This window comes from Simochromis diagramma, unplaced genomic scaffold, assembly GCF_900408965.1.
Source record: "Simochromis diagramma unplaced genomic scaffold, fSimDia1.1 OVJJ01000333.1, whole genome shotgun sequence".
In the NCBI taxonomy this organism is placed as follows: Eukaryota; Metazoa; Chordata; class Actinopteri; order Cichliformes; family Cichlidae; genus Simochromis; species Simochromis diagramma.
The window spans coordinates 1882173-1902868 of record NW_024386765.1 but is presented as its reverse complement, the minus strand read 5'-3'; the positions used below and the strand labels follow the sequence as shown (position 1 = coordinate 1902868).

General features: G+C 41.4%; 2 protein-coding genes and 1 long non-coding RNA gene across 4 annotated transcripts in view; 2 read left to right on the top strand and 1 right to left on the bottom strand.

The window, feature by feature from the left end:
- zcchc14 (zinc finger, CCHC domain containing 14) overlaps positions 1–7784 on the top strand; it is a 32424-nt gene extending 24640 nt beyond the window's left edge. The window contains exons 12-15 of one of the 2 annotated variants that reach the window (XM_040035321.1): positions 87–239; positions 473–1717; positions 2348–5682; positions 6666–7784. In XM_040035321.1, coding sequence (XP_039891255.1) covers positions 87–239; positions 473–1717; positions 2348–2403 — 1454 coding nt within the window. In that variant the 3' untranslated portion in view covers positions 2404–5682; positions 6666–7784. Of the gene's footprint in view, positions 1–86; positions 240–472; positions 1718–2347; positions 5683–6665 lie in introns of those variants that run through there. The other variant, XM_040035328.1, reaches the window with a different exon arrangement.
- A 90-nt stretch (positions 7785–7874) lies between these two features.
- Positions 7875–17116, bottom strand: map1lc3b (microtubule-associated protein 1 light chain 3 beta). The gene is made up of 4 exons (XM_040035366.1): positions 16870–17116; positions 13568–13623; positions 9660–9766; positions 7875–8992 (listed from the first exon to the last, which is right to left on the bottom strand). Exons 1-4 carry the CDS (start codon positions 16907–16909, stop codon positions 8815–8817), a joined length of 381 nt encoding a protein of 126 aa, XP_039891300.1. The 5' UTR covers positions 16910–17116; the 3' UTR covers positions 7875–8814.
- Positions 17117–18758: 1642 nt separating this feature from the next.
- Positions 18759–20605, top strand: LOC120735748. The gene is made up of 3 exons (XR_005696348.1): positions 18759–19533; positions 19668–19788; positions 19987–20605. It is a non-coding gene; the product is annotated as an uncharacterized LOC120735748 (long non-coding RNA).
- Positions 20606–20696: the final 91 nt, after the last annotated feature.

Genomic DNA, 20696 nt, shown 5'->3' with positions numbered 1-20696 from the left:
ATATAGATGATGAAGCAGACTCACCTCACTGGACCCATGAAGGGTTACAACAGTTCAGAACTGAACTGTATTCAAATGTTTTGCAGGAGAACTGCGAGTGGAGGTGGACGCCGTGCCGCACCACCACCCTGTCTCCACAGACAGCAGCTCGTCCTCGGGCTACTCCAGCTCTTCCTGCTCCCCTCGCACCCCACACAGTTGCGACTCCACCTTTGACAGGACCAGAGACATTCACAGACGTACGTTTTTATCTCACGACTGCAGAATTAATTCAAACCGCGTCAGCACGATTTACGAAGAACAGTTCTTAAAGTCTAGATTGACGTTAAGGAGAAGCAGGTCAACAAAATTAGAAATAGAAGTTTGTTAAATCGATAAGATCAATGACGCAAAACTAGAGACTTTTGCTTTTTCCATACCGTTTATATCCAAATATATATGCAAATGTTATATAAACACAAATCTCTTTCAGGTGTGTTGGCTCCAGATACAGCAGGAAGTGGTCCAGAGAAGGATCGGTCCTGCATGTTCATTCTGAACTCGACAGGCTCCAGTCGCCCCACAGCCCAGGTTCTGCCCGTCCAAACCGATCCAGCTCCTCCTCTCCCTCCCACATGCTCCTCCCACCTCCCCTTCGGCCTCCCGCAATCTGCTTATCACCCACAGGGCGGTTACCCACAGACGCTGCTCTCCCCAGTCTCAAACCCAGCACGCATCCTCACCTCCCCTCGCAAGCCCAGGCCCCCTCCGCTGGCCACGGAGGACCGGACTAAGCCGTTGGGCTCGAGCCTTCCTGTGGCTGGTGCAAGCTTCGGTTCAGGGCTCGGGGTGGGGGCTGGGGTGGGGGTAAGACGGGAAAACCTGTTCTCCAGGGTCAACATGGATGGCTCGTCTGGACTCCAGGACTCTGTGGTTTGTCGTGGTCTTGCGGGAGGTGGTGTTAGTCTGATGGTAGAAACCAGCTGCGCTCTGACCTCCACCTCCAACAGCCACCACCACGTTTCCCACCCCCCTGTCCACTTCCACCTCTCATCCTCTTCCTCCCCTTCTCCATCTGGATTTTACTCTTACCCCCCTGTATCCTCATCCTCCTTCGCCTCTTTCTCCGCTTCCTCCTCCTGCACCTCCTCAAAATCCGCCTCTCAGACTGGCAGCTCCAGTGGTGGAGGTAGCTATGTTCCCATGGCAACAGCAAGCACAGTTCCTGTGGCTGCAGTCCCGGGCAACACTTACTACCCACCCCAGCATACCTCCAGCCCCTCTCCTTCGCCCTCCTCTGCTTCTTCATTGGATCAAAGTTCTGGTCACAGTCCTTCCGTATGTGTTTGCAGTTCTTGCGGTTGTCGAGGGAACTGCGGCGCCTACGGGGCGTTGCCTGGATACGCCGCAGCCAGCTACCTGCAGCCGTTCTCGGCCGGGCCCTCACTCTTCACCCTGGGTCCTCTGCTCCATCTCAGCCCCCTGATAGCGTCGTCCAGCACCGCCGGCACAGGCGCTGCACCATTCTCCTACCCAATGATGGTACCGCCGCCCCTCTACCGCCACAACCCGCTGTCACATGACCAGCAGCAGGGGTTTGGCTTTTACCAGCCCCATGGCATCATGGGAAACGGTGGGCAGAAAAGGACAGCAGGGAACCTGTCATGTTATAACTGCGGTGCCCACGGACACAGAGCCGAGGACTGCAAACAGCCACCCATGGATGCGACACAGCAAGGTGAGTCAGTGAGTACGGAGTGTGAAAAATACCAGATTTAAGTTGTGATATAAATTTATAAATGCAGTTGGCTTTAAGGACAGTACATTTGAGAATATAATAACTGATAATTCTACTTCATTTTGTATTTAAATATAAAATGTTTGTTTCTAACAAATTTACTTCAGTTTTCAGTCGTTTTCTTCACACGATTTAGTTTGCAAACTGTGCCCAAATGCACAAAAGTATAACAATTATGCAGGAATTTAAAATGGTGAATTTGTAAAATGAATTATAGGTATTACGAAATTTAATTTGAATGTGTAATTGGATTAACTGAAATGATGATGTGTAATATACAAAAGTAAAACTTGACCTGTTTAGTGAGATGGAGTTCTTTATTTCAGTATAATTTAATATTTCAAAACAGATTTTGATGTTACTAAAAATTAAAATCTGTTTTGAATAAATTTACCTCATTCATTACTTAAAATTTTAAGAGTCTAAAAACATATTTGTGACTTCATTTACATATTTTACCCACTTCCTTCATAATGTCATGTGTCCGTTATATAATTTTGAACCCTTTGGGATGCCATAGATTGGGACATCACCAAGGCATCACTTTAACAACTCTGCTGTGTTTCTCAGGGACATTTCGCTTGAAGTACACACCTCACTCTGACAGCAAGGACTCAGGAGACTAAGCAGCAGAGGCGGCTTTGGATTTGAACTCCAGACTAAACTGTACCTCATGGTCCTGCTGAAGCCAACAAAAAAACAAAAGGGAGAGGAGACAAACAGCCTGCTCCTTTAGTGCAGAGGTTCACTGTTAGTCTGTTCAAAGACTGCTGAGTTGAATCATTGGTATTCTTTCTTTCTTTTCTTTTTTTTCTTTTTTAAGCCAAAGCTTGCAAAGAGATTAGAGGAGGAGGAAGAAGATTTTAGGCACAAGTAAAAGTGGACATTTATAAACTCTACCACGCTTGAGCTCAGAGATGTAGCTCAAAGTCTTCCTCAGAGAAAACACTACAGACCAACAATCAGTCACATGACCTGAAAAGAAGCTTCCCAGTCAAATGATGGGGTATTCACCATGACAACCACAGCACTCCAGATGTGGTCTTCCAGAACACGCAGCCTCTTGCTCTAATCAAGTACCAGTGTTATCCCTCCTTTCACTGGATCTACTGGTGCACAACGTCTCACAGTACCACAGCTAATCGTTTGAGTGTTGGCTCGTTGCTTCTCATGGTTGGCATGTCCACACAAAGATTCCACTTTAGTCTACTATTTCTAAAACTGGCACTGTATGTTCAGGTGGTTGAAAGTTCCAAAGTTAATCCTGACCAAATCCTGAGTCACAGTATTCACATATTCACCTGGATTTAAGCTCTGTTTGATTTCAAAACCGCCTCAATCTACCAGTTACATATTCAGAGGTTTATTCATTTGCTTTGTTTCTGGTTATCAACAAGCAGGAGTCAAATGTCTGGTTTGGTGCTTTACATCTCGTGCACCAGCCTTTATACAGGTGTGCACAGAGCTGTCGGCCACATTTAAACTGCAACACCGTATTTAAATGTGCTAACAGTTGAATGAATGAATGAATGAATTCTAACTGGCACACAGACTGCATGAACTGGAAACCACCTTCAGCAACTGGAGATCTAAGAGGAAAACTGGTGTCTGTTGTGCATCTTCAGCCCGAGTCTGTATGTAAAGATGGAAAATCTGATGTCCCCGAAATCAGCATTGTCAGGTTGATGTAATGTGCAACCAAAGTAACAACCAGGGGATGAACATGTGGTATTGAGTGCATGCCTTTTTCTCAGCACTGCTGGCTAAACATTATCACACAGCACTTCATCCAAGACTACCAAAATAGTTTCTTTGAAGCGTATCGTATCACGGTGATGTTTGAGTGTTCATTTTTCCATTTGCTCAGTTTGTTTTGATTTTTTGATTAGTTTCTGAGCCACCTGTTGGCCACTGTTCAGGAAATGTACACAGGAACTTTCTGCACGAATCTTCTAACACATCTTGAGGGACTTTGGCATTTTTTTCAGGAAGTTAAGTTTGTGTTAAATGGGTGATTCGAATGCTATAGCTGGTAAGCAAAGGACCCAACCAGTGTAGAAGACGGGCAGTTCAGATTCTGCTGCAGTAAAGTTGCACAATGGAGGTGGTGGTTGCTGGGCTACGTCAGAGCAGATCTAGAGGGAACAGCTTCTCTTCCTGCAAACCCAGGGGAGCTAAATAGGTAAAATAATTATTTTCACCTGCTTCTATACAAAGAAGAACATGCTTTATTTTAGTTTTCACAAATACAGCATTAATAATATGCCTGATTGAAGTAAACTGCCAGTTATATCCTCTAGTTTTTTGTTTGTTTTTTACAACGCTGTTGTTTTTACCCATAAAATGCTAGCACTCTGCTAATGCATGCTGATTGGTTGACTGAGGACTCTCCTAAAAGAAAGTGTTGCTAAATAACTTCTTCTCCACTGCTGGCTTTCCTTAAATCAAAATGATGAACGCCAAAAAGTGTCTCAAAGTGCCGAGACCTTCCTAATGGGGGAGAAAGGGATTTTACTAATAATTAAGCCCATATATACAAAACAGAAAGTGGAACAATATCTAAGGTTTCAAACTGTTTTATGAAAAACATGGTGGAAGCATGTTTACTCCTCATATGTAACATTTTTGGATCTCTAGGCTGCTGTGAATTCTGGACTGCCTGGAAAGCATCTTCTTTCTTCTGGTTGCTTGATGTTTAAGAGCCCTGTGCTTAGACCTCAATACCATGTCTCCACCCTTGATGGGTACTGCACAGACTCTGGTTGCAGATAACATCACCATCACTCAAATTCCATGTTAGTTGGGCTTTTATGCAGTGGCATGCATTGGGGACCTGTCAGCCATTTTTATTCACTTCTTGGCGATCTGCAGCCTTTCTACCTCTGAGCATGCCAGAGGGCGAAATGGCCCTCTGTGCACAAATACAGCAACGACAATCAGAAAATATTATGTGGTTTACATCAGGACGAACATTCAAAGTGCCAATTTTCTCTTTTCATAATTGTGGTGTAAGCGGGAGTTGTTCTTTTGTACTTTGTTTGTACAGGTCTAAGTATGTCGAGCATGTTGGAATTTTAAGAAAGCAATAGGAAGTGCTTCAGTGTTCGGGTCTTTGACCCGGTGGGGTTGGGCGGGTGGGAAGCTGCTGAGCTGGACCCAGAGCTGCACAGACACAAGGACAGCTGGTCCTTCAGATGAAACTCTCTTTGTACCCCTGGAGGGCACAGCACAGGGATGTGTGGGGTGTTTATTTAAAATAAAAAATCCGAACATTAAGTATGTACGCGTTTGTTTGAGGTATCAGCAATTCGCTTTCATAATGTAAAATAAATTGTTCTGTGTTTTATTCCATTAGTTACGTAGATGAGGGAAATTTCTTTATATTGCTAGTTTATCCTGTCATTGTTTTATATAGATTATACCAAAGAACATCATCTTTGGAGATGGTTTGTGGACAGAAAAAGTTCCACTTTTGTAGGTTTTACTTACTCTTTAAGGATGTTGGTAACTTGATGCATGCATGTTCCAAAATCTTTGTTTAAATATGCTTTTAAAATATTTGTGTGTTTTGAAAGTTTGGACTTAATTACCCAGTTCTTTGTTGGTAAGATTTTTTTTATGGCTTAAAATTAAATAATTTTGGATTCTCCCTTTTATCACAGTGCCTGTGTGGCTTATTTATTATGGGACCGGCTGCTCCGAGGATCCTTAAAAGGTTGAAGGTGAATGTTTATGTACAATACAATGTGTATAAAAAAAAAAAAAAAAAAAAGGCGGCGCCTCAAGCTGAAAGTTTTTGTTGCCGTCAGCTTTTCGAAACGTGACGATGACACAGTGGACACGCTCCACGGTAATTGGCTAAGCGACTGTCAAAGACATGCATCGGCATTTATATGCAGTCAAAGGTATGAGTCACTTTCACATCTTTTTCCATTGCCCTCTGAATATCTGCACTGGCTGTTTTTTGTTTGTTTGGGGTTTTTTGGCAGTATTTAGCATTGTCTGTTCCTTGTTTTATCAGGAAGTACAAAATCTTGTTTTTCTAGTTGTTTGAAGGATTTACCTAAGCTGAATAGCATGCTGTCTAACCAGATCCCAACTCTGCATGGCACTACTTCAGTAACACTGTGAGGAACATTGGGAGCCAGTTTTGACCAGAATATGTCCTTCAAGGCACATATTATACAAATATGCAGGACTGCTTTCTTCCATTTGTGGAATATCTGTAAAATTGGAAACATCCAGTCTCAGAGTGATGCTGAAAAGCTAGAAAAGCTGCAATTATTACTTCTAGGCTGAATTACTTTTATGCGGTTATTATCAGGATGTCCTAAAAACTCCCTGAAAGGCCTTCAGTTGATCCAAAATGCTGCAGCAAGAGTGCTGACAGGGACTAGAAAGAGAGAGCATACTTCTTCATTGGCTCCCCGTTAAATCCAAAATCAAATATAAAATGCCTCTCCTCACATACAAGGTCTTGAATAATCAGGCCCCATCTTATCTCGTAATACTGTATCACTATATTAGGGCACTTTACTCCAAGGCTTTAGGCTTATTTGTGGTTCCTATTTGTGGTATTTAAAAGTAGAATGGGAGGCAGAGCCTTCAGCTTTCAGGCTCGTCTTCTGTGGAACCAGCTTCCAGTTTGGATTTTGAGACAGATACTATCTCCACTTTTAGGATTAGGCTTAAAACTTTCCTTTTTGATAAAGCATATAGTTCGGGCTGGATCAGGTGACCCTGAACCCTCCCCTGGTTATGCTGCAATAGACATAGACTACTCAGTGTTTCCCATGGGGCACTGAGTGTTTCTTTTTCAGTCACTGTGTTTATACACCTCCCTGCATTTAATCATTAGTTATTATTAATCTCTGGCTCTCTTCCACAGCATGTCTTGTCCGGTCACACAGATAGCCGCCCCTCCCTGTGTCTGGTTCTCCTGAAACTTTCTTCCTGTAAATGGAATTTTTCCTTTCCCACTGTCTGATTGTTTTCTGTATTATTGTCTTAAATCTATTTAAAGGAGGAATAGTTTGACCCGGTCCTTTTTTCCCCACTAATAAGATTTATTAAATTATTTCTAGATGCTTTTGGCCTAAGAAATAGTGATTGCAGCGCTAGTTTCCACTGTTGTTGCAATTCTCTAAACTGCCTAACGTTTGGCGTTTTTGCTTTGTTACTGCTATGATCCTGTCTGCTCTGGCTCAATCTAATTGATTTTCAGTGTAAAGAAGTCAAAAGAGGGTTGCCCTTCAGCACTAAAACAAGCAACAGACAAGGTGATTAGTCAGTCGGGCAATCACGTATTTTATGTGCATCTTTTATACAAATAGGTGATCAGCTGTTGGACATGTAAGCACAGATGTCATTATATGGCATTCTATTGTTTAAACTACAGCATCACCTTTTAATGCTGTCTTTTCACATATGTAGCAGTAATGAAGTCAATTTAGGGTTTAATGGTCAGGAAAACAAAACAAAACACAGGAACCTTTTTTTCCCTCCTTTTATTGTTTACAAAATACCAACATAAATACATAAAGGAGGCTGTGTGATATTGCTGTATGTGGATGTGTGTGAAACAGAGGAGCAGGCGGAAAGGACAATGCACACACCCACACACACAAATGCTCCACCCCTCTGTTACAAACACACAGTAGCTCAAACTATTTGTACTGCAGACAGCGAATAGTCGCAACACATCGTACAGTCAAAAAAAAACAAAACCTATTAAAGGAACCAAAAAGATAAAAATACTGTGATATAAAGCAGCTAAAACTCAAATCTGTGAAAGAGTGCCGCCCTTTAAAAACCTACTGGGCAGGTGTAAATTCCTAAATTCCCCTGCAGTGACAGTGCTTGTTGTAATTCAGTGAAGTGAAACTGAACAGCAGTGACAGCTCTGGGAAAAATCAGCCCTGTGGGTTAAAGGGAAAAAAAAAACCCACAGCCAGACACGATGCTTGTGAACCTGCCTGTGTTTTGCTCTCTCCAATCATCGTTTCTGCAAAAAAAAAATATGAATTTAAAAAAAAAAAAGAGAAAAAAAAAGGATGAGGACATGGCAAACTCCTCCCCTGTTCTGCATTTTTTTTTTCCTTCCAGCAACACCATCAATCCTCCAGTCACTCGTGCAATCAGACCACGCTCCTTATAGTGTGTCCAAAAATCAACTTGGTTACACTCACATCGGAACCCCTTTTATATTCAAAGTCAAAAATATCTGTACACCAACAAACGAGGCATCTTTTTTTTTTTTCTTTTTCTCTTTTCGGTGGACTACAATCATCTGTTTCAAGAGCAAAGCAGTTTCCTAACATCATACAGCGAGGATGCTTCAGACTACAAAATGCAGCGAGGTGTAAAAACGGCAAAGGAGGAGGACCGTGAAGGGAATGTGATGACACGTGACGCTTAGGGATCTTCTCTTCTTAATTTTCAAATCTCTCTGGCAAAAGAAATCCCCAAGCTTTATCTTCTAACTGCAACAGAAGGCTGGCTTTGTTCATTGTCTAATGTATATATAGAGACACATAAGTGGTGAGCCTCACCACCTTTTTATGTAACATCACTACCTGAAATTTATATATATATTAACATAAATACAGCCTAGGAGACGTTTAGCCACAACACTGGAAACTGAAAATGCCATCAACATGTAAATGCCAGAGGACAGGATTTATCCAGAGAGGACGACAACAGAGAGGAAAGACTCTTATTGGCCTGAGTCGGTTACATTTTAGGTGGGGTGGGGATCTCTCTACCTAAACTCTGCTGTTTCTGGTCACCCCTTGTGGCTTTATGCTACAGGCTGAGAGTGGCGGCACACAGACAAATAACCAGGACCAAAATGAGCTGACAGACGATCAGATGCTGTGTTTAGATTTAGCAGTTTGTGTCTGTGTTTTAGTTCTTACAGTTAATACTCAAAAGAATGTGACAAGAGACATGAAAGGGGGGACGGGGAAACTAAAAACTACAACTGTCCAGTCGCCGGGTCCAGTGGAAGAAGAAACTGAGGGATGAAGGAAGGTTGTTCACTGGGCAGTCGTGGCAGCGCCGAAGGTTTCCTGGGAGGCGTATACCATGTAGAGGAAGCCATCTTGGTCGCGCTCTCGCTCGTACACCTCAGAGATGGCGGCCGACACAGACACCATACTGTGACCGTTAACCAGCAGGAAGAAAGCCTGGTTGGAGTTTAGCTGGAGGCGCCTCCTGGTGGGGAATGAAAGACATGACAAGAGTGAGAAAAAGGGGAGACAATAGAAGAAAGTGAGAGGGAAAAAATATCCTAAGTATAAACCATGGATAGGAGAGGAAGAAAATCAAGAAGTGGAAAAGAACTTGTGAAAGGAAATGAAAGAAGGGGAAGGAGAGTGAATAAAATATGAGATTGAATGAAAGAAAGAAAGAAAGAAAGAAAGAAAGAAAAGGAAACGTATGGAAAAAATATGGCATCCATCTGTTTATCCCTTCCTCCCTCAATCCATCCATCCATATGTTTGCTAGCTCAGAAAAGTGCAACAAAGGTTTGGTATATTGAGGTCATTAAAAATACAGAACATGGAATGAGTAAGTAAGAAGAATATATATGCAAATATGTTTTGTATGTAACAAATATGCAAAACAGATGAAAGAAAGAAGAAAGGAAATTTGATGCCAGGAAAAGGGATGAAGATGTTTAAAAAAAAAAAAAAAAACAAAGGAAAAGGGAAAGCCAAAGAAAGAGGAGATGAAAGGAAATTAAAAGAAGTGAAAATGAAGGAAAAGACAGACAAAAGAGGACTTGGAGACATTTAAGAAAAGCAAACAAAACTGAAGAGGAGAAAATGATGAATGTAAAGGAGAGACGGTGAGGAGGGGAGAAGAGGTCAGCGTCTACCTGATGATCTTGATGAGTTCACTCATGTTGACATGGTCTGGCACCAGGAACTTGGTCTTGTCCAGTACGGGGAGCTGCTTTTCTCCTTTATATCTCTCAATGATCACCTGCAGGAGGCAAAAACTTTATCAGCAATTCATTTCTCCTCTTTTTCTTCTTTTAGCTGGTCAGCTTCCATGAATGGTGCATTTCCTGTGCCCTTTGTGTGTCTGAGACCAGTGAGATGTAATAAGGAAGCTTGAGCTGCCAATATCAGATGGAGAGGTTAAATAAAAGAACACAGCTCTCTGCCTCACAGTCGGGTCCCTGTGAGTCTAAATCCACATCTACTAGATCAAGATTTGCGTTAGACTTGAAAGGGAATGCCATTGTTTTACTAAGATATGTAAGATGGGTTTCAAACCCACAGGATTAGACTCCACTTCAGAAAGAATCACAATCAGACTCTGTATTAAAGGCTGGCAAAACCCAATTTAACTCACAGTGATGTGCTGATTAAACAAAGGCTGTCAGCCTCTACTTAACGCTCTGAAGCGGCCTATAAGTTTAACGAATCAAAGCTTCTCTTAACAAAAAACAACCAATCACTGTCAGTCAGGCCGCACTCACAATCTTAGTTTCCGATCACATGTTTTGTCTTAATTAGCTGTTTTAACTGATGGAGCGCAACTACAAGGGAAAACAAGACTGCAAATCCAGCCCAGTTCGGGTGACAATGATGATGAATGACTGGATAGCTGTGGAGAACTAATATAGCAGTGGGGTTGTGTTTTTTTTAGCACAACTTTCCTCGTTTGTTACGCAAATATTTAAGACACTTCTCTGTGTTTAACGTGTCTTATTCAAAATGTAGACACTGTTCTTTCTTTTTCTTTTTTTAGAGCCTGCCTAGCAGCAGGCATTACTCCCTCTTTCCACTTTAGGAAAGCTGCTAATTCTAACATGTCTCACTGTGAGCAGAACACAAACAATGTTCTGTTGTCGGCTGCAGGAGTGAACAAGATGTTTCATGCACTCGTGTTTCAGGAAATGAAAAACCAATATTATGGTGTTATTGTGTATTATTGTTCAGTGTTGCTTAAATGGACCGAGGCAACACCGCACTGTCTGATGGTACTACATGGTTTAAAACCATAAATAGTCCAGTGCAAATCTTCTTGTGTCCTTTGTTGGATTCTGATTGAAACCTGGTTGAACTTCTGGTTTTTGTTACAAACCAACAGCTCTTACGAGGTTAAGGCTATACTAGAGCTTATATAGTTAAGGTTATAGTACATAACCAACTTTGCCATATTTCTCCTGGGTCAGCTAACCAATCAGAGCGAATGTATTTGCGAAGGAAAACCCTTCAAAAAGTTATGGCATTTTGTAATGATCACATTGGTACTAATGAAGCCATGCACCACAGCACTGAAGGTTTGTAGACTCTACCCCGCGGAGGCCCCTGTGACAACGCAAACATCTGATGAACTGCGACCTGACATTACACAACATTAGCGGACTGTGTGATAGCACAGGCGTCAGCTACACAAAATTCTTGCAACTGAGTGAGTGTCCTACATGCTCGACCCACCCAGTGCAACCCACAGAAGTCCATGAGTGTGTGAGAGGCTGCCTGGGTCTGAGTGACCTACATTTTATCATCACATGAACACAAATTGTGTGAATGCTTGCGTGCCCTTCGATAAGTTGTGAGTGTGCAGACGCTGCACTACAAGGGCACCAAGTGCAAACTGGAAAACAGTCTAATGAGAACAATTACTTGTCTGTATGCATGTCCACAAGTGAGTATAATACCAGCATGATGATCACCTGTTGACAAAGAGAAACTTCAGATTTACAGTCCAGACCACAGTCCTAAGGGGTTCTAGCACTAATCCAGTGAGACCTGCTGACCCAGAGCTTCCTCAGCTTTCGCTTGGCATGCTAATGCATTTCATCTGGGCAGAAAAGCAGCGGCCTCAATAAACCTCTTCACTATTTCTGCTGAATGTGCCACAAGACAATGACAAGGCTGCTTTCACAGGCCAGTGATGTGTAGACTGACTTTACTGTTTGAATTAAGTTAAAAGGTTAGAGCAGCTGTTTAGTTCAGAAATCCTTATTTTATATTTTATTAGTAAGTACAAGATAAAGACATTCTAATATTCAAGCCTCACAGATGAGAAAATGTACTGTTTTTCTTTCTCCAGACTTTCAATATTGTCATGTTAGGGGCTGTTTATCAAGCAATGCAAGTGAAAATAAATCTGCAATCAGTTTTGGACATTGGAAATTGGTTTGCTGTTTTGTTTCAAAGTAATTGGTTCATATATTATTTCAGATAACAAAAGACTATTTGTCTGCTTCCACGCTGACCATGACTATTTGATAATTTTTTAAAGAATATTTCATTATTATTTTTAGCCAATGTCATCCATGATTGATTTACTAGTGCACAACTTCTTCAGTCTTTAAAAGTTTACTGTGCAGCTGGCTGACTGGCCAGAGCTCATTCGGTTGCTTTCCCAGAGAGGATTTCATCCCACAGTTGAACCTGCTCCTGCTTGCACAAAGTACCTGGTAATTCAAATATTTGCACAGAAGAAACTTATAATTTAAAATTGTCTGCAGGCAGCATGTCTGTGTGGGCTCTCAATCACCCAGGTCGTGGCAGTTTCAAGTGCTTGAAAAGATAATAAGTTTATGTTTATGAAGACATTTTACATTTTTTCAATTTAAATCAACTTTATTTATTTAGCGACAAATCACAACAGCAGTTGCCTCAAGGCACTTTATATTGCATGGTAAAGATCCTACAATAACACAGAGGAAGCCTCAGCAATCAGATAAGCTCCTATAAGCAAGCAATTGATAGTGGAAAGTAAAAACTCCCTTTTAACAGGGCGAAACCTCAACATGCGCAGGGAGGAGCAAAGTCCAAAAAGCGCCTTCAGTTCTAAAACAACCAAACCCAACAATCACTCCACAAATGCATGACACAGAGCAGGTAGGAGGCCACCTCACCAGGACAGCACTCTGCTGTACACCTGCACCTGAAAGGACACTCTTTTGAGGATCCCAAAAGTCATATCTTGGACTGAAAAGACAGATGGGGCTCAGTAGAATTCTACACTCTGTTTTCCATTTCCACGTATGTTTGCACATTTCAATAAATCACTGAACACATTTCCCTTTTCCCAGCAAAACATAAAGAAATGTGGCGAAAGAGTGATGCGAGACTACTATATCACCTGAAGTATTTAGACATGCGCTGACCCCTGTGTATTGTGAAAGCAGGACACTACTGAGTCTGACCCTAATGTGAAAGCTATTAGCAGTCTGCCTCTCCACCTCCTTCAGGCTCCACTGTGGCTGTCTGGGTGGAGTTACATTACAGTGACACAGCACATCTGCCTCTGGTCTCATACTTACTGTGACACGGCAGTTTATAACCCCGGGGAGCACACAGGAAGCGTGCACAAACACACAGACGAGAAGAGCCCTTACATGAAACGACAGGTGCAAAGCTGTGCTGATACTCTATCTCACTGATAAAATGAGCAGGTGAAACACGAGGTGTGCGTTTGTTTATTGGTGGTTGCTAAGAGGTGCTGGCCACTTACATGGTAATGCAGCTGCACCCACTTTTAACACAACATTCCAGAAAAAAAAACAGCTGCTACATCACAACTGCTAAAATGATAAATGCATCTCCAACAGAGTCGACTGGAAAATCCCATCGAGGAACAGAAAACACTTTCAGACAAAAGACCTTTAATCAGTCGCTGTGAGCTACAACCAGGAAATATGCGGTAACATTTTCTATTGTGGAAAGTTCCTGTGTGCTGCTTTGAACATCACACTTGTTCACAACCACACCAACATACTGTCAGCTTCAGACATTTTAAACATGTACTTCAACTCACAGGTATCTTGTTGGGGTGCTGCTCCCGGATCAGTCTGACATCTTCTACTCGCTGTTCTGTGGAGCAGAAAAAAGGTCAGTGGGCATCAACCAGAATGAGGTGATAAAAGACAAACACGGTCAATGACAAATAAGGCAAAAAGAAGAAAAAAGCTGGCGGCAAATCCTATCCTATTTGCATGCTGTTTGTTTTACATATCCCTATCTGCACAATAATATCTTTGGTTCTCGTATCAGGTGACTGTGACTGTTTTTACAACCTGTGGTTCAACAGGTTTGCGAGGTGATGCACATCAGACCAAACAATGTCACAGCTGTAAGTGGCTGCCTACTAATTTCTGAAACAGATTATAAAAGCGTCCCGTTAAACATTTATAACACCGGTAAGCTTTATGCACTAGACAGAGCTATAGTTTAGAATATGTCTTCTCTCATTTGGTACAAGCTGTTTTAGGAATCCTTATTGGCTGTCCTAAACAAAGAGGGCAGCAGGTGGGTGCTGTTGCTCAGCATATTATCTGATACCTGCTCTTACTGACATCATACATAGCCAAGAGCAGAAAAAAAAAATGTCTGAAACAGAGTGCGTTTTCAGAGCACGGGGATCACTTGTACACACGTGCCTCAAAGTTGAAAGTTTAGTCACGTTCAGTATGAGCAACCACTATTTTAACAGTGCATACATGTAAGAACATAAAGAAAACCATAATAGGTCCAATTCAATTAAAAAGAAAAAGTAGGATTAGAGACATGGAGCATATGAAGCACAGAATCACACGGGAACAAACTGCTTACTGGGGTAAAGCGCTCGAGTGAAAACAAGATGGGCTTTTCTAAAATCCACTCATGGTGCAACAGCATTGTTCTGCAGTGATTAGCAGATCATTAGGCAAAAATTATGATCCACTTATTATCTATTCAAAGTCTGAACTGATTACTGGGATTGCAAATCTTGTGTGCGTTTCTCGAACATGTGCATTCCAGTTCCTTGGAAATGTTGGCTGAAAGCGGAAATAATAATTAGGTTTTTTCTCCACAGTGATAACCCAAAGACTGGATTGAAATTCTACTATTAATTGGTCTGTGTATTAGCAATGGTTAGCAGATATGCATGTCATTGCACTGCACCTGTACAGCTTATAGATACAGCTGCTAACCAAGCTTGTTGGCGTCAGCTGGTCATCTAATGCTTTTGACTCCAGAAAACAGGGATAAAAATTAGTCCAAAACCAACAGGTGGCAACATAATTTTTGTACACACAGTCTACAACCAGCACATATGACCAAAAATATCACCTTCTACTTGCTGCAGTCTGTGCTGACAACAGCAGCACTGCCTACTTTGAACTAAACATCAGATTTTGGACCTTGAATTACCTGAATGGAGTCGAGTAGAGACAATTAAAAAAAAACTGAAGCTCTGAGTCTCTGGTGTCCCTGTGACCCACCGCTGAAAGAAGTGGTTGTTCAGAAAACTGTGCGGCCACTGTCAGACTGTCTAACTAAATTAACTGATTAACATGCTGCGGCCAAAACACAAATGTTTATTTTCATGCTAAAACTGAAAATAAATTCTATTATTACATTTTTCCATAACTGCGTTTCAATCAGGAACAAGGAAGTTCTGCATGCGTCAGCCTCTCATGACCAGACCAAGAAGGGTGAGAGAAAAACCAACTAAATGGGAAGCAAATGACTTTGAGGTTAAAAGGATGTGCTTTTTAAATACATCTTTGTTGTGTAATATTGGGAATTCGTCAGTTACCTCAAGGGGACACTGGAAAACTCCCTTCAAGTTCCTGAGTCATTCTATGACAAGCCTAGTAACTACGTAATGGATCATTTATTTAAAAAAACAAAACAAAAAAACTAAACATGTGGGGCTAGATTATTCTGTCCACAGAGGACAGTAACACAAAGATTAGATAAAAGGCAACATGACTACCAGGTAGTGACCCTTATCACTGAGTAAACATTCATGTATACACACAAAACTGTTTCTGAAATGGCAATATTACAAAAATTTTCACATGACCACATTAACCAGCAGTTTTTGGACCAGACTTGTTGGACCGTCACAGCTTCATGCCAACTTTAACATCCTCATATGTACACATAACACGTTTGTCAGAGCAGGCTGGAACTCACACGCTTTGTTTGTGTATATTTAGACCAATAACATGAAGCACGTGTATGTTTAGTCATGCTGGGAAACATACTTCTAACGTTGAAGGCAGCAAGTACACATCTTTGTTTATTAGGTAGTAATTATGATACGGACGTAAGTTAAAAAGTTATCTACTTCTATAACGTCACTCTTTGGTATCATTATTATTTTATTTAAATATTAAATACATTCATCCAAATTTCATCTTTTTATTGAGATAAAAATGCTATTTTTAAATCAAATTTGAATAATTCGTATGATTTGAAAGGATGTTCAAAATTCTAGCAGCAAAACTAACTACACCAAACAAAAACTAGAACGACAACACTAAAAAAAAGTTCCATATTTTTAAGTTCTGGCCATCAAGTCTGTTGAACTCAGTTTATGATTTTCATCGTTTTGTTACAAGCAGCAAACCCAATAAACAGGATAAGAATGTTAAATAATCGTTGCGTTATGGAAACTCGGCAGTGAGTTTACAGGCCTTACATTTAGCTCTGTTGGCTGGGAAACACAAGTGAAAGTATCCTCTGCATCGAGGCTGTATGGCCTGTGCACCAAAACTAAAAACCAAAACAGAAAAAAGAAAAACAGGAAGAAATAAAATAAAGAAGGACACGTAAACTCCACGTGTTCAGGTGCAGTTTTACATTTTCTCCTCTTTTAAACTCTTTTCTTCTCCTCCACAAACTGTCCCATCCCCCAATCCTGCAGCTCTCCTCTCTCTGCCCTGCATTTCGACACCACTTTGTTTTCCTCGCACTGCTCTCGCACAAGTAAACATTTCAGAGACACGAGCCAGCAGCTCACAGCCTCCTCATGTTCGTCTACATCTAAAGCTCAAAGTCCACGAGTGGAAGCAACTGTCTTTCATCTATAAGTTAAAAGGAGCACATGCCCAACGAGGAGGCTGATTCTGTTAATCAGCAGCAGCAGAAAGTAGAAGCAGCCTGACAAAATGTAGGCTGATACTCGGCACGGGGATAACAACTAACCCCCACCTGGCCTGTGCACACCAACGCTGTGATTCACTTTTGGGCAGTTCAGAGGACAATTCGGGGCACAACCGAAAACCCACGACCCAAGGCGGAAAAGCAGAGCGAGACATGTTAAAATTAAGCAACTGTAAGACCTACCGAATGTCCTTCTTTGTTTGAAGGTTTTTTCTGAAGGCATGTTGCACCAAAGTCGGTTAGCTGGCAGTAGGTGAAAGCGGAGGTAGTGTCTGTTTCGAAGCAGCGATATAAAAGCTAAAAACAACGTATTAAACTATCCGTGTCCGCGGTGCTGGCAGCTTCTTGGCGACACACCAACGCATAGAGATGAGCTCCTAGCTGGTTTGATGTCGTCGCTTCCTTCCTCTGCCTCTGTTTTTGTCAGCGCGAGCTGGAGCAAGCAAAACAAACCAGTCACATGACCCATGACGTCACGCACCGCCCCTCTCCCCTGCCTCCTCTTTTTAATTTATTTTTTCTTTCCCCTAACGGCCACTGTCTCCACACGGACGATATTTAAAATTGAACCAACCTATTAAAAAATACGTATGATTTAATTAAAAAAAAAAAGACGCTTATTTTATCAACAAAAAAAAAAAAAATGTTTATGGAGAGAAAACATTGTTAAAATGGCCACAAATTTAATTTGTATCTCAACAGTTTAGTAAGTTTATCTTCAGTTTCAGAAATCTGACCATTTTCGCTTTACAAAAAAATTAACATAATAATAATAATAATAAGAAGAAGATTTTTAACAGGGGGCAGCCCATCGGAAGAAAGCTGGATTAGAGGGCTAAAACAGCCCCATTCAGACAGTTGACGACCTTTCTTTTATATTGGGCCCTTGAGGCCAGTATAAAAGAAAAAGAATGCAAGTGTGAACGCTACTCCAATGGAGTATAGAGCTGGAAATGAGCAGAATAGGTCCTCTTTATCTGGTGTTAATGACCATACTCCTTGAACACTTCTGCTCTGTGAAGCATCCTTCACAATGATGCCATTCTAGTACACACACCTCAGCAGGTCCAAATATTTACATACCAAAAGCTTGAAGTGCTGTAGAATTGACTTTTGAAGGACTTCATAACATCGTACATAAAAGCCACTGAAGTTACTGAGAGTTGTGGGGACTTCTTAAGCATGGATCTTTTTCAGCCTCAGAGAGAGGTCAAAAACATGGAACTGTATAGGAAAGCTGGATTTGATGAGTATATGGCATATAGAGGAGCAGTCTATAAAAGGAACATAGGAGAAATGAGTGGAGGTGCCCTCCTGCTTCTGGGAAGTATTTCAGTGTTGTTGTTGAGGGACTGGGGGAGTGTTGGTGAGAGGAGACGGCCATTCGTGCCCTTGTAGTGCTGGAGAAAGGTATTCTAAGGAGGGACATTAGAAACCACAAGGCTGGTTCAGTCTTTTAACAACCCTATTGAAAAACTGGTTTAGCTGCTGCTCCTCCTTTGTTTCTCATACCAGTAATGCTTCTGATCTCTTTTAAGTAGTTGATCCATAGCATTTATTTAAAAGAATTAAGGGAGCACGTGCTGATTTATAAGTGAAGTAAAATCCACATAAATTATTCAGTAATCCACAGTAATTATACAGAACACATGCAGCAAACACGAGACAAGAAAGAAAAAGAATACCTCTGTGGAAAAATCACCATAACATTAACTGATGAATCGTATGTATCCCTGCCACATGCATGCAATGTTATCATCTCAGTCAGCAGCTGCACCTCTGCAGCCTTTCCTTTGGTACTGTATACTAACAAGCATGTTGTAACTGTGGAGGAGCCAAAATAGGAGAAAGTCAAACATTAGGAATTTTTCAGAAAGTGTTAAATTTTTTGGTTCCATGTTACACAAAAGGAACGAGTGCAAACAGATGTAATGGAGTTTTTACTTATTGTAAAGAATACAAATAGATTTTCCACCACTGCTTTAATAGCCACAACATTTAGTGCCATCTTGTGGTTAAAACACATCAAATCAGCCAAATCATATGAACAACAAAAGTCTGATTCAAGTAAAATTTCCAACACATATAATACTTTATTCAGTTGTTGTAGTGATGGTGTATTATTATGTATCTGTTGTGTTATAAACCCACAGCCCCTGTAAACAGTGTGTACTAAACTGACACCATACTACAGACTGAAGGGCGAGCATAACCATAAAAGATTTTGAAAACTAAATAAGGAAGAGAAAATGTGATTGCTACAGGCAAAAAAACAGATATGAAAAAACAACAAAGAGACAAAACAAAATCATAAAAGCACAAAAATAATTCAGTCAATCACTTTTCAGTTGAAAACGTCCCTAAATATATTTGATTGATGGGTTTTCCTGATGAGGCCACATGTCTGTGCCCAGGCGCCAATTACCTGATTGTCACTGTTAGTATACATTGATGCCAAACCTAACCTGGATGAAGAAGCCATTATGTTAAGGTTACATTTTCAGCCTCTAGCAGTAGGATCGCGTTTAGCTGTTTTTGTGGGTTTTACAAAAGCTGCTGCCACAATTGTGAGACGAGGACATACATGAAGATGTCAGATCCACGAAGTAACAACAGGTCATTTTGCGTGCAGTGAAGTGATTTGACAGTTAATGTTAGGAGCGCCTATAAATGCAGTGCTTGGGTAAAAGTACCCGATTACTTACCGAGGAGATCAAGAAGAAGCTGCAGGTGTTATTTTTGTCCAGCAGGTGGAGAACTCTGATCACCTGTTGCTGATTGTAACGTGAAAGCGAACAGCGCTGGATTCAAGGATATCGACGCTCTGTATTTCCAGCTGAATCTGAAGTGAATACACTCAGTTTTCCTTTTACTGTAATAATATAAATCTTCAGAAGAGCCCTCCGCTACTTTTTATGCCATATTATCACAAGCATGAAGACGTACATATTAAGAGGTTGTTTCTTATCTTTCTTTCCCAGTTCAGAGGATTACAGCTTATCCACAAAGGACCTCCCAGTACTTTATATTTTTAGGTCGACCATGCTGCGAAACCTTCCCTGCGGACTTCCACCTGAAACCCCCCAACCGGTGCTCGGTGAGGTACCTCACCGAGCATGCCTCGGCCTCCATGCCTTCATGCCTATAACACAAACACACGTGTGTTTGTGTTATAGGCATGAAGACAAATCAGTGTTTGTGTATATGCACGTGTTGGCACCCAACTGGGTGTGTCTGGGCCAGAAAAGAAGTCAGTTAGAAATGATCTCCTACAGTCAAGCTGTGTATTTGTCTCAGCAGGGTGCCGGGCCTGAGGACTGTATGTGAGGCATCCATGTCTCTCTGTGCACGTCAGAGACGGCTGTAGCGCATGAAGGTGTGTGTGAGCACACACCTACGAGCCGGGGGACACCCCGACCCTTCAATCAAGTATTAGCTGTCAATATTTGGACCTCCTTCCTGCTCCCCCCGCTCATTAGGTGGTGGTGGTGTGATTTCATGCTTCTCACCAGGAGGCCTTCGCAAAGTCTCAGTCTGCTGTACAGACGGATAAAGTGCTAATTTGTGTGATATGAAATGTTGACACTGTTATAGTGTTATATGTTACAAGGAGGGACAATATGAGTGTGGTCAATAACATGACAGATGAAGGATATGAAAGGTGCAAAGGCAGAGGTTGTGTGGTGGGCTCTAAACCTCATTGATTTACTATATTAATTCAAAAAGATAAGCACAGACAGTAGAGACAGCCAGTTTCAAGAAGAACTGTCGGTTCACATTATCTATCTATCTATCTATGATTATTTAGAGAAACCAGAACATTGTTACCACCTTATTTGCAAGTTATAGTTCTTTTTTTTTTTTTTTTTAAAGAAGCAAAACATGGCTATGTAAGTGACTAAAACGGAGTAACACAGTTGAGAAATGCAGCAGCCAGCTGCAGTGTAATAAAACTGTGGCCCTTCTCTCATCATTGAGCATTCAGTCTGCTCTTTATATGTCACAGGATA

Excerpts from the sequence above, each read along its gene's own strand:
- map1lc3b (XM_040035366.1), bottom strand. The coding sequence starts at position 16,909 with ATGCCTTCAGAAAAAACCTTCAAACAAAGAAGGACATTCG. Across the intron at positions 13,624-16,869 it reads CAAACAAAGAAGGACATTCG|AACAGCGAGTAGAAGATGTC; the intron begins GTAGGTCTTACA and ends TCTGCTCCACAG. Across the intron at positions 9,767-13,567 it reads AGCACCCCAACAAGATACCT|GTGATCATTGAGAGATATAA; the intron begins GTGAGTTGAAGT and ends TGCCTCCTGCAG.